General features: G+C 44.5%; 1 protein-coding gene across 3 annotated transcripts in view; it reads right to left on the bottom strand.

Annotated features, from left to right (window-relative positions):
• Positions 1-9,097: 9,097 nt before the first annotated feature.
• Positions 9,098-15,326, bottom strand: part of RNF13 (ring finger protein 13) — a 272,427-nt gene continuing 266,198 nt past the window's right edge. For all 3 annotated transcript variants that reach the window (XM_085635094.1, XM_085635095.1, XM_085635096.1), the window contains one exon: positions 9,098-9,968. In XM_085635094.1, the coding sequence (XP_085491220.1) occupies positions 9,613-9,968 (356 nt within the window). In that variant the 3' untranslated portion in view covers positions 9,098-9,612. The remainder of the gene's footprint in view (positions 9,969-15,326) is intronic.

Genomic DNA, 15,326 nt, shown 5'->3' with positions numbered 1-15,326 from the left:
GGGCATCGGATGTGTTTCTCGCGCTCCAGTTCGGAACAGTTACCGATTCCTGTTTCGACGCGCAATCCTTCACCCTTTCGACGGTATTGTCTCGAACACGAACCTCTACCAATCTTCGATTCCGGTCGTCGAAGAAGTCCTTTGGGCCGACCCGAGCCTTGGCATCTGGCTCATGGAAAGGACGCCTTTCAAAAAGTGTCCTCGATGTGGGTCGAAGTTTCCCCACACCGATCTGCATGAGGTGTGTAACCTCTGCCCTCTCTCCCGAGCACAAGGCCAGAGACTGTCCCGCTTGTGCCTCCTTCCGCTCTAAGAAGACCATCCGGGATCGACGAGCTCGAAGGACCATGGCTCGCTCGTTGAGTTCGATCCCCGACGACATCTTCCAGGAGGGCGTCGATGTGCCAGAGGAGCGGGTCAAAGAAGAGCTCATCTGCGCGTCCGAAGCCGATGACTCAGACGTCGAAGAAGTGACTCCAGCTCAATGGGTCGTAAGTAAAGACGTCGACCCCGACCCACTCCCTTCGGGCTCAGGTGCACACCGACACACTGCTTCCCATGCCCCGCCCTCGGGCCCGGCAAAGAAGCCTACCAAGCCTTCTGGCGACTCGGGCTCGAGTCTGCCTGCCACCGGTGCCCAAACCCAATCATCGGCACCGAAAAAGAAGCCGCACCCATCCTCGGGGCCGACCGCTAATTCCACCCCAACGCCCTCGGCACCCAAGACTCCAACAAGTGACTCCCCGGTACTGAAAAAATACTTGGAGCCGACGAAGAAGCCACTCCCCAAAAGTTCGGACTCACACTCTGCGGAGCCGAAAAAAGAATCGACACCGAAGAAGCACACAAGACACTGACAAATCGCATGGCTCTAAGCCCAAAACCGCTCCGCAGCCAGCGCCGAAAAAGCCCTCGATGCCGACACCTTCGACACCGAACACCCAACCTTCTTCAGAAGAGCTTTTTCAACCAGACCCTCAACAAAAAACTTTAACTAAAGACCCTAAAACCGGTCAATTGACTCTCAGTTCCAGAAAGACCACTGAACATGCCTGCACCAGCTCCACCACCTAAAAAGAGGGATATAGCCACATCACCTCTTATGGTACCACCTCCACCTCCACTACCACCTCCTCCACCTCCCCAAACCTAGTTCTCCTACGCCATCCCCTACACCGATAGAGGACGACGACACATATGATGACACAGGGGACGGTGACAACAACATGCGACTAGATGACCCCAGTCCACCAGGGTCCCCTGGGATGACTATAATACGCCTGATGTCCCTAATGTACCACAAGAGGACCTCTAGGCCTTCCCCACCAGAAGATACCATGGGGTTTAATCAGCTAATACTCCGGGCTGCCCAGTACCACGGGGTCGATCTACATACAGAACCGGTCGAAGACGATTTTTTAATGGACACTTTCGACACCACCCAAAGGTCAACATCCACTTTACCCATGCTCAAAGGGGTGATTAAACATGCTACAGAAGTGTTTAAACACCCTGTCAGGACTAGAATCCTCAATCCTAGAATTGAGAAAAAATACAAAGCTGCCCCTACTGACCCAGCTTACATTAGGGGCCCTGTTCCATTAGACTCCATGGTGATCTCAAATGCTAGGAAAAGGGCTAATTCGCAGACATGTGATGCAGCTCCGCCCGACAAGGAGTCTAAACTCCTGGACACCTCTGGCAAAAGAACAGCGTCCCAGGCAGCTAATATTTGGTGTATCGCAAATACTCAAGCCCTGTTAGCCAGATACAATAGGGCTCACTATGATGAGTTAGAGTCCCTACTCCAACACCTCCCGGACAAATAAAAACATAAGGCTAACGACCCAATACAAGATGGTAAAGTTATCACCAACACCTCTATCCGGTGTGCTCTTGATGTAGCAGATACCGCATCCAGAGCAGTGAACACAAGCATCCTTCGCAGGCACGCGTGGCTATGCATTTCTGGGTTTAAACCTGAGGTGCAAAGCTCTATCCTCAATCAACCATTCGACCAACAACACCTTTTTGGCCCGAATGTTGATGCGTCCCTTGAGAAGATAAAAAAGGACACAGATACAGCCAAATCAATGGGAGCCTTGCAATCGCAAGCTCCCAGACGTTCTTTTCGTCGCTCATCCTATAGGGGCCACTCCAGGGGATACTCGTCTGAAACCCCATCCACCTCCTACAAGTCTCCCACCCAATCCACCTTCACCAGAGGTTACCATAGAGGAGGATACCGAGGCAACAATAACCAGGGCAGAGGCAAGACTAACAACACCCGCTCTGCCTCCACCCCTACCCAATGACTTCCCTCTGCTTCCCCCAGACCATTCCACTCCTGTCGGGGGAAGACTACAGCAGTTCCTTCCTGTCTGGACAAACATTTGTCACTCCTCAAACAAGAGGTAATTTCCTTACTACAAAAAAGTGCAATAGAACTAGTTCCCCTGCACCAACAAAACACGGGAGATTACTCCCTGTATTTTCTCATACCAAAGAAGGATGGCTCTCTGAGACCTATTCTAGACCTCGGGCCACTAAACCTGTACATACAATCAGACCACTTCCACATGGTCACACTTCAGCAAGTCCTCCCTCTACTTTCACAGAGTGACTTCCTGGCCAACTTAGATCTCAAGGACGCCTATTTCCATATTCCCATACATGCTGCTCACAGAAAATCTCAGGTTTGTAGTGGACGGGCAGCACTATCAATTCAAAGTACTCCCTTTCGGAGTCGCAACAGCACCACGGGTATTCACAAAGTGCCTAGCAGTAGTCGCAGCCCATCTAAGATGACAACACATTCACGTCTTCCCATACCTCGACGACTGCCTCATAAAAGCCAGCTCGTACAACCAGAGTGTCCATCACACTCACGCGACCATCCAATTACTCCACACCCTGGGGTTCACAGTAAACCACACCACGTCTCATCTGCAACCCTCTCACACACAACAGTACCTCGGCGCCACAATAAATGCCTCAAAAGTGCTAGCCTATCCCAGTCCAGCAAGGATAGCAAGCATTCTCGCTCTCCTACCCAAGTTTCAGCCACATCACTCTCTCCCAGCTCGAGTGTTCATGCAGCTCATAGGGATGATGGTCTCTTGCATAATCATAGTGCCTCACGCAAGACTCCAGATGCATCCCATACAAGAGTGCTTAGCACGCCAATGGAACCAGGCTCAAGGTCAGCTAACAGATCTGGAGTTGGTAGACGGTCACACTCATCGCCCTCTGCAGTGGTGGAACACCAAAAACCTTTCCAAAGGGCGACCGTTCCTACAGCCAGTTCCTCAGATTGTCATGACAGCGGACGCATCGCTCTCCGGCTGGGGAGCTCACCTATTACATCACACCATGCAAGGCAGGTGGACACCTCAACAGACGTTATTCCACATCAATTACCTGGAATTACTGGCCATATTCCTAGCCTTAAAAGCACTTCAAAAACAAATATCAGGCAAGGCTGTCTTAGTCCGCACGGACAACATGACAGCCATGTACTACATACAAAAACAAGGAGGGACACACTCTCTGCAGCTCTCCCAGCTAGCACAAAACATATGGAGGTGGGCTATACCTCAGAACATATTTCTCCCAGCCCAACACGTCCCAGGAGTCCAAAACACCATAGCAGATATGTTAAGTCGTCAAACACAACAGATCCACGAGTGGGAACTCCATCCACAAGTTCTTCAACCATACTTTCGAATGTGGGGGCAACCACAGATAGACCTCTTCGCCACCCACGAAAACGCCAAATGCCCAAGCTTCGCCGCCAGATACCCACACCCATTGTCCAAAGCTAATGCGATATGGATGAACTGGTCAGGCAGATTTGCGTACGCCTTTCCACCTCTCCCACTCATACCACTAGTGGTGCTCAAACTACAGCAACACTCACTGACTCTCATTCTAGTTCTAGTCAGACAACCGTGGTACACCACATTGCTGGAACTGTCAGTAATCCCGCACCAAAGATTACACCTCTCACCATGCCTCTTAACCCAGAACCGTGGAGAGATCAGACACCCGGACCCAGCTCAGCTCAACCTTGCGATCTGGCTCCTGAGGTCTTAGAATTCGGTTACCTTAACCTTCCTCCTGACTGTATGAACGTCATTAAGGAGGCTAGACGCCCTACCACTAGAGCCTGCTATGCAGCCAAGTGGAAACGATTTGTGATATATTGCCATAACAATTCCATCAATCCCCTAGATGTGTCTATCCAACACATCATAACCTACCTACTACACCTACAAAGGTGCAACTCAGCCTATACGTCTATTCGGCTACACCTTGCTGCTATAGCAGCATATTTACAAAATAGACAACATTTATCACTATTTAGAGTACCCGCCTTTATGGAAGGACTCAAAAGGATAATCCCTCCCAGTGTTCCACCCTCGCCTGTGTGGAATTTAAATATCGTTTTCACACGACTAACGGGACCTCCTTTTGAACCTCTACATAAATGTGAGCTACAATTCTTAACATGGAAGGTTGCTTTCCTAGTGGCCATAACTTCTCTAAGAAGAGTTAGTGAGCTACAAGCCCTAACTATTCAGGAACCATTCTTACAAATGCATCACAATAAAGTGGTTCTCCGCACTAATCCTAAATTCCTCCCTAAAGTAATTTCCCCCTTCCACCTTAATCAATCTGTGGAGTTGCCAGTTTTCTTCTCGCAACCACACACAGTCGCAGAAAGAGCTCTTCATACTTTAGTTGTTAAAAGAGCATTGCTCTATTACATTGAAAGAACACAAACTTTTCGAAAAACCAAACAACTTTTCGTTTCTTTCTCACCACCACAAAAAGGCAATCCCATATAAGTCCGGGATAGCCAGATGGATTGTTAAATGCATACAAATTTGCTACCACAAAGCAAGAGGCAATTTAACTGTTCCTCCTAAAGCTCACTCTTCAAGAAAAATAGGGGCTTCTATGGCATTCTTAGGGAACATTCCATTAGATGACATCTGCAAAGCAGCTACATGGTCTACACCACATACATTCACAAAACACTATTGTGTAGATGTGCAATCGAAACAAGCCAGTGTGGGCCAAGCTGTACTCAAAACCCTATTTCAGACAACTGCAACAGATACTGGTGGCCGCCGCTAGGGAGTGGGACTGCTATAAAATCTATGCATAGTGTGTAATCTGCAGCTCATATGCCTTGAACGGAATATGCTACTTACCAGTATGCATCTGTTCTCGGCATGTAGAGCTGCAGATCTACACACGCCCACCCGCCTCCCCGGCTTCCTTTATCTGTTCCTGTATTATCTTATTTAGATAAGGTATACAAGGGCATCTTCCTGTTTCTTACAAAGCTCCATCATTTCCCTGCTGGCGAAAAACAATCTGAGGATGGAGCCGAAGCCCATGCGCACTATGATCCTAAGGAGGAGTCACATACCTCGTGACTTCCAAACACTTTCCAGGACAAAAACAAGTGCAAACATCCGGACCCAACACCAGATGGCGATCTATGCATAGTGTGTAGATCTGCAGCTCTACATGCCAAGAACAGATGCATACTGGTAAGTAGCATATTTCTTGTTACTGTAATAGGCTTCTTGCTTAGGGCATTGTTTATTCATTGCACATTCTTGGGAGCCCAGTGAATTTGCCTAACCAGATTTTTACAGCAATATGTTCTGTTTACTTTTTGAAATGTTTTATGTATTTATTGTATTTTTATACTTTTAATTGAGGCGAATTAGAGTTGCTTGACAGACTGATAATTCAAATGTATTTGGTGCCTCATTAATAAATAACGAACATGAAGTGTTACTCTGAGATGGAGTACAACTGATCAGTAAGGATTGTTTTTTTCCCCCTGTGCCACTCCTTTAGGGACGTTCTAGTATTTGCTTTGTTTAGCTCTTGTGGATTATGTACATTTTTAAGCAAATTTTTGTTAATTTGTTTCTTTGCCAGTGTTTTTCTTACATCTGTGATAGTCTAACTCATCTGATTAAGTATGCATTTTAAAAAATGCCATAAACTTGGGCGCAGATATACTTTGGCCATATGGACGACGGGAGAGCAGGCGGCTCTACTCCTGGCAGATATGGACAGGGCGTTAGATTCCCTCAGTTGAGTTTACCTCTTTGCATTGCTACGTAGACTTAATCTTGGTCCCTGCTTCCACTCATACATAATGCTCCTCTACACGGAGCTAACGGCGTCGGTTCGGGTGGCTGGCGCGTCCTCCCCCACCTTTTCCTTAGGGCGGGGTACGAGGCAGGGGTGTCCCCTGTCTCCGTACCTCTTCGCCCTAGCCATGGAACCGTTGGCGACGTGGGTACGCATTGATGCGCAGGTCCGGGGATTCGAATGGGCCCCGGGTCGGTCCGACCGGATCGCGTTCTATTTAGATGATGTCCTATTTTTTCTTACTGACGTGGACAGGACAGGGCCGCGGCTTCTGCGCATCATGCAGATTTTTGGGGAAACGTCGGATTTGCATATGAACCCTCGCAAGTCTATCTTGTGGAATCTGGGAGAACGCACAAGAGTGGGTGCGTGGGCTTCCTCGGTTCAGTTGGCGGTGGGGGGCCTGAAGTACTTGGGGGTATTCCTGTCTGATGTACCGGCAGTTTCCTTAGGGCGGGGTACGAGGCAGGGGTGTCCCCTGTCTCCGTACCTCTTCGCCCTAGCCATGGAACCGTTGGCGACGTGGGTACGCATTGATGCGCAGGTCCGGGGATTCGAATGGGCCCCGGGTCGGTCCGACCGGATCGCGTTCTATTTAGATGATGTCCTATTTTTTCTTACTGACGTGGACAGGACAGGGCCGCGGCTTCTGCGCATCATGCAGATTTTGGGGGAAACGTCGGATTTGCATATGAACCCTCGCAAGTCTATCTTGTGGAATCTGGGAGAACGCACAAGAGTGGGTGCGTGGGCTTCCTCGGTTCAGTTGGCGGTGGGGGGCCTGAAGTACTTGGGGGTATTCCTGTCTGATGTACCGGCAGTTTCCTGGGAACGGAACGTGGCTCCGGTGTGGCAGAGAGTTCGCTCAGATATTAAATCTTGGCCTCGTATGCCCCTGACCCTGTTTGGAAGATCAGCAATCTTCAAGATGGTGGTGCTCCCTCGGCTCCTTTATCAGTTACAGAACCACCCATACCGGATCCCGCCTGGCTGGTTTAGGCTGGTGAATTCGGTGCTCGGGCAATTTTTGTGGGAAGGGGGTAGGGTACACGTGGCAATACGAATTTGCTTTTTGTCCACATATTGCTGAGGGCTTGCGACCTCGGACATCTTATCATACTACCAGGCATCGCACCTGCTAGTTCTGAATGAATGGTGGGATGGGGATAGGGGAGATCCGGCGTATGCGCTGGAGCGGCAGCTTATGGGGCGTCACACACTACATACGCTCCTATACTCGGCGCCATTGAGAGGTGCGCTGCCACCGGTCACACAGATAGTGTTTCAGATCTGGAGGCAGGCTCTGCGCCGCATGGGATGGTGGCACACCTTGACTCGGGAGACCCCTCTGTGGCATAATGGGCGCCTACCCCAATAGGCAGCACTACAGGGCTTCAAGGGATGGGACAATACTGGCATTTCAACACTGGGAGATGAAATAAGGGGTAGGACACTCAAATCCTTTCAGGATCTACAGAGGGAGTTCCATATGTCACGGGCGCAATTCTTTCGATATCTCCAGCTCCGTCACGCCCTGTCACCTAGTCTGGTGGGTTTGGAGTCACTCCCAGAATTTAGCCCACTGGAGGCGAAAGTCTTTATGGGGGACCTAAAGGATAAAAAGATCTCCAAGATACATCAATCCCTGGTCACACACAGTTCCTCCACACTGAGAAAACTTCGGGGGGGGATTGGGAGGTAGACGTGGGTGCCCTAGAGGAAGAGGACTGGATGGAGGCACTGGCAGCGCCGCGGGGCGCGGCTATAGCCATGAGGCTCCGTCTGGTTCAGTTTAAGTACCTTCACAGGGTTTATCTTACAAGAACACGATTGTGACGGGCGGGACTGATTGCTTCCCCGGAGTGTTTGCGTTGTGGTAGGGAGGAAGGCACTTTCCTGCACACTATATGGCAGTGCACGTCTTTAGATCGTTTTTGGAGGGGAGTGTTGGCGTGCCTCTCAGAGGTGCTGGGGTAGGAGCTCCCCCGATCACCGCGGCTGGCTATACTTCATGTCATGGAAGGCATAGGGGGCAATATCTACAAACGACACCTTATGTTGTTGGGGTTTACGCTGGCTAAGCGGGATATTGCTAGGAAGTGGAAGGCACTCCGAGCCCCTTCCATGACGGCATGGAAGAATGGATTAGATTTTTGTATGGGACTAGAGCAGCCCGTCTTTGTGGCCAGGGGGTGCCCACGCAAACATTATAAGATCTGGAAACGGTGGGCGGACTATCGGGGAATATGGTTAGAGCCGCCGGTGGAGGAGGAGACCAGTACATTGGGGTAGTTGCTAGTAGGGTCCAGTGGCCACGGAGGGGGTACGGGCCATGAGGGTGGGATATTTGGTTGGTGGAAGTGGGAGAGCAAGATTAGGCGGAAGTAGTGCGATCACAGGGAGTTGGGGGAGGGAGGGGGGAGTTAAGGGAGGGGAAACTAAGTGTTTTCAAATATGCACTTGTTATATATTGTGATTTTGTTTGTTATTTTATATATTTTTTTGGGCATACACAACTGTCATTTGGTTGCATTTATATGTATGATAGATATGGCAGACGTCTCTGGAGTACAGAGCCCTGCGCTGTGATAGTCAAATTGACAAAATAAAATTTGTTTAAAAAAAAAAAATGCCATAAACTATTGAAACACTTGTTTACAGACTGATTGAATACATTTATTACAACCATATAATAAAACACATTTTAAAACCCTAGGCTGCTGTGTTTCTTTGTGCTTAGTGTGAATCGTTTTGATGTGTTCTTCTGGTGTTGGTAAATCAAAAGTTAAAATCACTATTATTCAGAGGGACTAGACCACTGTACAGTAAACTACTAATGCTCAGGTAAACCAAAAAAAATTACACTTCAGTAAACTGCTGCAGTTAAGCTGAAACAAAAAAACACCAGCAACAGTTTTAGAGTGGAAAATACCACTGTGATATTTTATTAGAAATTCTCCAACGCTCAAAGGGCTGATTTTAAGCATTACTAGAATAAGTAGCCTATAGTATACATGTCATGGTATATACATAAATGTTGTACATTTTAAATGGTGTCAAAACTTCATTTGCATACTGAATACATAGAGACCGAAATCTGTGACAGTGTTCATGGTAGAATCATTAGCCTCCAATTGCAGAAATAGTTCAGTATCAATTTTCTGGCAAAACGAAACCTTTTCATGCTCTCCATTTACCTGCAGATATTGTATTTTTTAAGGATTAATTCATGATGTTCATCCACACTGTTGAAGAAATCCATATTTCATAAAGATGTCTAGATTTAGGTTAGATGTCAATAGCTTCCAATGTTGTTGTCTGCAGCAGATGTAAATATATTTCTTAATGCTAAATGGATTGCTCCGTGGGACCCCGATATTGGGTAACAGAAGCGATTACGCATTTAATTATATTGTTGCACGCAAGTTTCTAAACTATGTTCGTTCCATCTGAAACTAGTTCAGTATTTTGTTGCAGTTGAACCACAATCCTATCTTCATTTATTTCATCTTCGTCACTGCTATTTGTATCTTGGTTGTCATCATCCTCATATTCAGAAGAATCTACAATATTCTGATGTGAATCTGACATTGCCCCAAACGAATGAGTACTAATGGACGTTAGGGGTCTAATCAAGGGTGTGTGCTCAGTGACCACTTCATCTTCTTGATTACTGTCTGAATCGGTATCCGAGTCTCCTTGAGATGGAACAACTTTCTGTTTACAAACTGGACAAGTCTTCTTTGTTTTAGTTAACCAGGGGTCCACACACTTACAATGATAGGCTGTCAGATAAAACAGAAATGATGCAAGATGTCAGATGCATGTTTTGGTATGAGTTACAAATTAATGACTTGCACTAAACAATTCATGCTTTACTTATACAATTCTTAGAATTTCTATGAAATACTTTTATAGTGACCATATTTGAAAAACAATATAGTAATCTTAGGTCTAGTCCTCTTTTGTTGCAATGACAGAAACAGGAACTGTACAAGTACAGTTTACAAATGTGGAGAAGAGGTTTGGACTGGAATGGATGCTCAATAAGGATTCCCACGAAGAACTACAGTTACATTTGAAGGCCCTTTTCGGTGTCATAGCCAAAAGTACTTAATAAAATAGCCAGATCATCCTCTTTTTTTATTTTTTAAAGAGAGAAGAGAAAAATACAAAGCGGTCACTGACCATGAAACCGAGCTGCACTTGAAACCTGGCCCATCTGGTTTGGAGACTGAATTGAGGTAGAAGCCCTTGTTACACATTTAAGGATCCCCACGTGATAGCCCTGTAGATTTTGACAAATTTACTTTCTTTAAAGAGCTGCTTCAACTCTCTTGGACAAAGCTTTCAGTATTCTCAGGAGGTGGCCTATTAACCTTCTGAAAATGTAACAAAATGCAGAAACTAGATATACGTTGATTGGAAGCAGTGACACCCAACTTAACTGTCAGCTTTAAGAGACCTCAATTTTACTGACTCTTTCAAATTGAAGCGATGACCAAATAAGCAGCTGCTGGTACAAGGCGTGATAGGATATAAAAACTGCAGGAATCTTATAGGACTAGTGGTAAATTAGAGCTACCCATTGCTGCTACCTGTCTTACAAATATTTATATTTAGACAACCCATCAATAACACTTGAAAAATTTATCGACTATCTGGCTAGCTCACCCTCCTACTCTCTGAAATGAAAAAAGTGGTACTCGCAGCCTCATTTGGCCCAGACATTTCATTTTCATAAAACATTATGAATTTCTATCCAACTCCCGCTAGCGGAACTATACCACCACTTCTCATCCTCTGGCGAGACAAATCGTAATGCCAGAAGAAAGCTACGGTAGCTGTGATCTCGAAAGGAAGGAAAGACTTAACCATACCCACAAATCATAGCCTATATTCATGATCAGTGTAGATTGTAATATATAGGTAAAGGTCCTGGGGCCAGATGTACAAAGATTTTCTAACTGTGATTCTCCCTCGAAGCGCAATTAAAAAATCGGTAATCCTAAAGTATGAAACTAGTTTGGTTTCATTTAGGGATTCATTGTGGGTCGCAAATCGACCCACCTTATGAATATTGAGGTAGGTCGCAGTTTAAGACCCATTAGGAATCAGAGACATCATAGGGATGGTGGCCTGCTGAGGTCAGCAGGCCACCATGTCTGTAATTACTGTTCAATAAAGTAATCTATTTTTTTTCTTTCTTGCAGCCCATTTCCCGTAATGGAAAATGGGATGCGTTTAAAAAGAAAACCTTGAGATTTCATGTTTTAAGAGTAGGCAGTGGTCTGTAGAACCACTGCCTGCTCTTAAAAAATAATTTTATTTACATTCTCAAAGGGTAAGGGGTCCCCCTTAGGGACCCCTTCCCTAATGGGTTGCCACCAGTTTTAAACAAGTGGCAAAGTAGAACTGTTTTGCAACTGGAATTCGGTTGCAAAACAGTAATACCATACCTATTCAGTGTTTGGGAGGGACGCCCTAAATATGCCCCTTCCAAATACCAAATCCAAAATGTGATTCGGTAACAAGTTACTAAATCACATTTTGTACATTTGAAAAAATATTTTTCCGGTTGAAAAAGACCCTATTCTACAAATCGGGTAGTTTGTGACATTGTACATCTGACCCCTGACAACTAGATTAGAGAATTTCTTCCTTATCAACCCAACCAAAGTAGATTTCCTAAAGCAACGCCTATAATACCAGATTGTTCTGTCGTGTAATAGAGAAAGCCCACCTAGCGGTCTCTTGGCTTTTCCTAATTAGAGTCCTTCACAAATTTAAATAAGGATAGGATTTTATTACATTGATTATGGCTCTATATGCCAACCCCAGAGCAAAAGTGAGATTAAATAGTACCACACATGACTATTTAATCTTAAAACAGGACTGCCCTCTGTTGCCTGGCTTATGTGTATTGATAATCAAAACTTTATTATATTATATTAAGGAAAACAAAAATCAGGTGGTGAATTTAGTGACATCACAATTAAAGTAGCCGCCTACATGGATGACCTATTAATCTTTACAGAAAAGGCATGATCCACCATCAGAGTCTTAATGGAAATCATTCAAATGGGTTTCTGGATACACCCTTAATAGAGACAAAATAGAGATATTAGTATAGTATAAATTAAGTAGTCAAGAAGTGTCGGGTAACCCAGGACTAATCTGGCAATTCAAAGTTATAAAATATTGAGGCACAGAATTCAATTATAACCTTAAGACTGCCAATCCGCGTTCCACTTCAAAGAAGGTGCTAGACGTTGATTCAAATATACTTTTTTGGGTGTCAAAAAATATATACCTCATAGCTTCAATTTGATCTCGCTGCCACCCTAAAATCACTCTCCCTCACTTTAACGCTATTCTAAAGATAATAAAAAACCCCTACAAAATGATACAAAATTAGATGTATATCTGAAAAAATTGACACTATTGAACAATAACAAAAGACTGGCGGAAATCCCATAAATTGGAACAAATGGACCTCAAAAGGAATTTTCCTGGTTAACAGTTAAAATTTTAAACCAAACATACTACCTTTGCTAACCTACAACAGACTCATAATCTTCAATTCTATAGATTGTTAAAACTGAATGTGATGTTGAATAGAGCTAACAGACTGTGACCCTTCACTACTAAATCTTATGACAAAGTTGTTTACAGCTGACCACAAGTATCTGAGACCTGTTTGTTACTATTGCTCGTTTCAAGTAAATCCTTAATCTCTACTTAGTCAAAATGGGAAGCTGAGATTCATACATCTCCTAACTATTCTGACTGGCCAAAAATAAGGACTTTTCCCTTTAAAAATATAACTACCTCTTCCCCCGCTCAAACTAAATCTCATCTCCATTTGCTGGGCCTTTTGGATGCCTAATCGGCTTTATAAAATGAAACTACAAGACAACCCTAATTGCTGGAATTACTACTTAAATAGGAGATTTGGCATGTATGCTGTTCTACTGCTCAACCTCATGAATACTCTGGTCCAAGATACTTAATTTTGTTTAAGAAACATTAACCCTAAAAAGGATGTTTTTACATTATTGCAGATCTTGCTGACACACATGTTCGCTACTCTCCTGATGGACACGTTCTAGTCTTGATGTCAACATTTGGATGCAAAATCATTCTATGCAACTGGAAAGCCACCAGTAAGATTGATTTCCAGATTTGGAAAGAGTGGCCGATTTTCATCATAGGGGCAAATGAAATTCCCCTTGGAATTCCCAATTGGAACAAACCATCCACCAATCTCTCAAAAGCTCAAGCCTCCATACACCGTATTATCCTCATGCTCTATTACTAATATATAAGCTCAACCTCCTTCACTCTTCTTTCCCCTTGTACCGTTGCTCAGGATGTTTAAAAAGTTAAGAGTATGGCACTTGGATATTAATATGCTAACACAACAAACCAGATCTTATAAACACACCCCATTTCCATCCTGAACCTCCTCCCTTCTTCACCTGAAACTTCAACTATATTCTTGTTTTCATTACAAGAAGAGTACAAGTCTAATCATTATAAAAATCAAAATGGAGGCATGTGTTTGTTCCTCTATTTTGCATTATATTCTTGAATGCTATTAAAATATTATTTGGGGGGAAAAAAGCATCCACCAGAAGAACACGTTACTAACCTTTGGTAACACTCTTTCTGGTGGGTACTCCATCCAACCACGGACTCCTCACTGGTCTCTAATTCAAGATCTGCAGGCTGGCACAAACAATTGTTTTTTGGGCTCTGTGTTCAGCACAGTTGTTGTCCAGAAAGAAACTGATGTCAGTGTGCATGGGTGGTGCCTATATCCAGCTGCATGCCGGGCACAGCAACATGACACCATCTACTGGCACATAGCAGCTATGCTGAATTATCTTCCAGATCCAGTCTGGCACCTGGGGATATGCTAGAGGTCAGGAATCTGCAGTTAGAGTATCGACTAGAAAGACCATTAGCAAATGTAAATAACTTGTTCTTAACAGCTGTCGTCCTCGCTAGAAATTATGAGGACTATGTCTGTATTTGTAGAAGTTAAGAGATGAAGAGAGCAGCTGGCCTTTATGCTCAAAGAAGTGCCTGAATATGCCACCAGAAATACTGTCTGGAGTTACTGTATTTGGCCTTAGAAGTTTTCTTTGATGGGAAAGCTTATTTGCAGACTCTACGGATTAAGTGAGTGATTCACTGCCAAGTTTGATTTCTTCCAAAGGTAGGTGTCATCTGGCACCTGCTAAGCCTTAAACACATTTGAGGGATGTTTCTGCTATGCCTTGAACTTATGTATAAGCTTCTTTTATTGCTAGACTGTGCTGCCTGAACAGTCAAAATCAGGTTATGCAGTCATCTCTGTGATCACTTAACTGGATTTTGAATGCTCAGGAAGCAATCTTCTGAGAGTGCCTACTTCGGCTCCACACAGACATCAGACGCAATTGAGAGCAGGAGTAAAAACAAGCATTTGCAATGCAATAGGTCTCGCCTTTGCTAAAGTTATAGCTGTTGGCATTCAAAATAACAATGTTTTCTAATTTTGTTTTATTATTTGCAGTGGAGTTATTATATTTGCGTAGCACGTCTGCCAATGGTATCAAGAAAAGTAAAAAACATTGTCATTTTTAACGCCAACAGCTCTAACTTTAACAAATGGAGACCTATTGCATTAGAAATGCAATCGGTCTCGTATCTTTTGCGAGTTTGAGATATTGGCATTATAAATGCCAATGTTTTTTACCTAGCCATTTTGCAGGGTGCAGTACCATATGTGGCCCAAAGAGGTCCCATGGGACATATAGTACTGCACCCTGCAAGGTTGGAGTTATTGGCATTATAAATGACCAATTTTTTTTACCTAGCCATGTTGCAGGGTGCAGTACCATATGTGGCAAAAAGTGGTCCCATGGGCCCTCTTTTGGCCACATATAGTACTGCACCCAACAAAGTTGGAGTTATTGGCTTTATAAATATGGCTCCCAGTTGTATAGTATTTTTTTTCCTTAACATTTCCGTCTATTTATCCATATTTATTTTTTCCCCATCTTATTAGTATTTATCCATATTTATTTTGCAAATGTATGGAGTCATAAAATGGTATATTTCCACATTAAACTGTCCTAGAAATCACGAAAAAC

This window comes from Triturus cristatus, chromosome 11 (genome assembly GCF_964204655.1).
Source record: "Triturus cristatus chromosome 11, aTriCri1.1, whole genome shotgun sequence".
Taxonomy (NCBI): domain Eukaryota; kingdom Metazoa; phylum Chordata; class Amphibia; order Caudata; family Salamandridae; genus Triturus; species Triturus cristatus.
The sequence above is the reverse complement of the archived record's forward strand: the minus strand, read 5'-3'. Positions and strand labels throughout refer to the sequence as shown.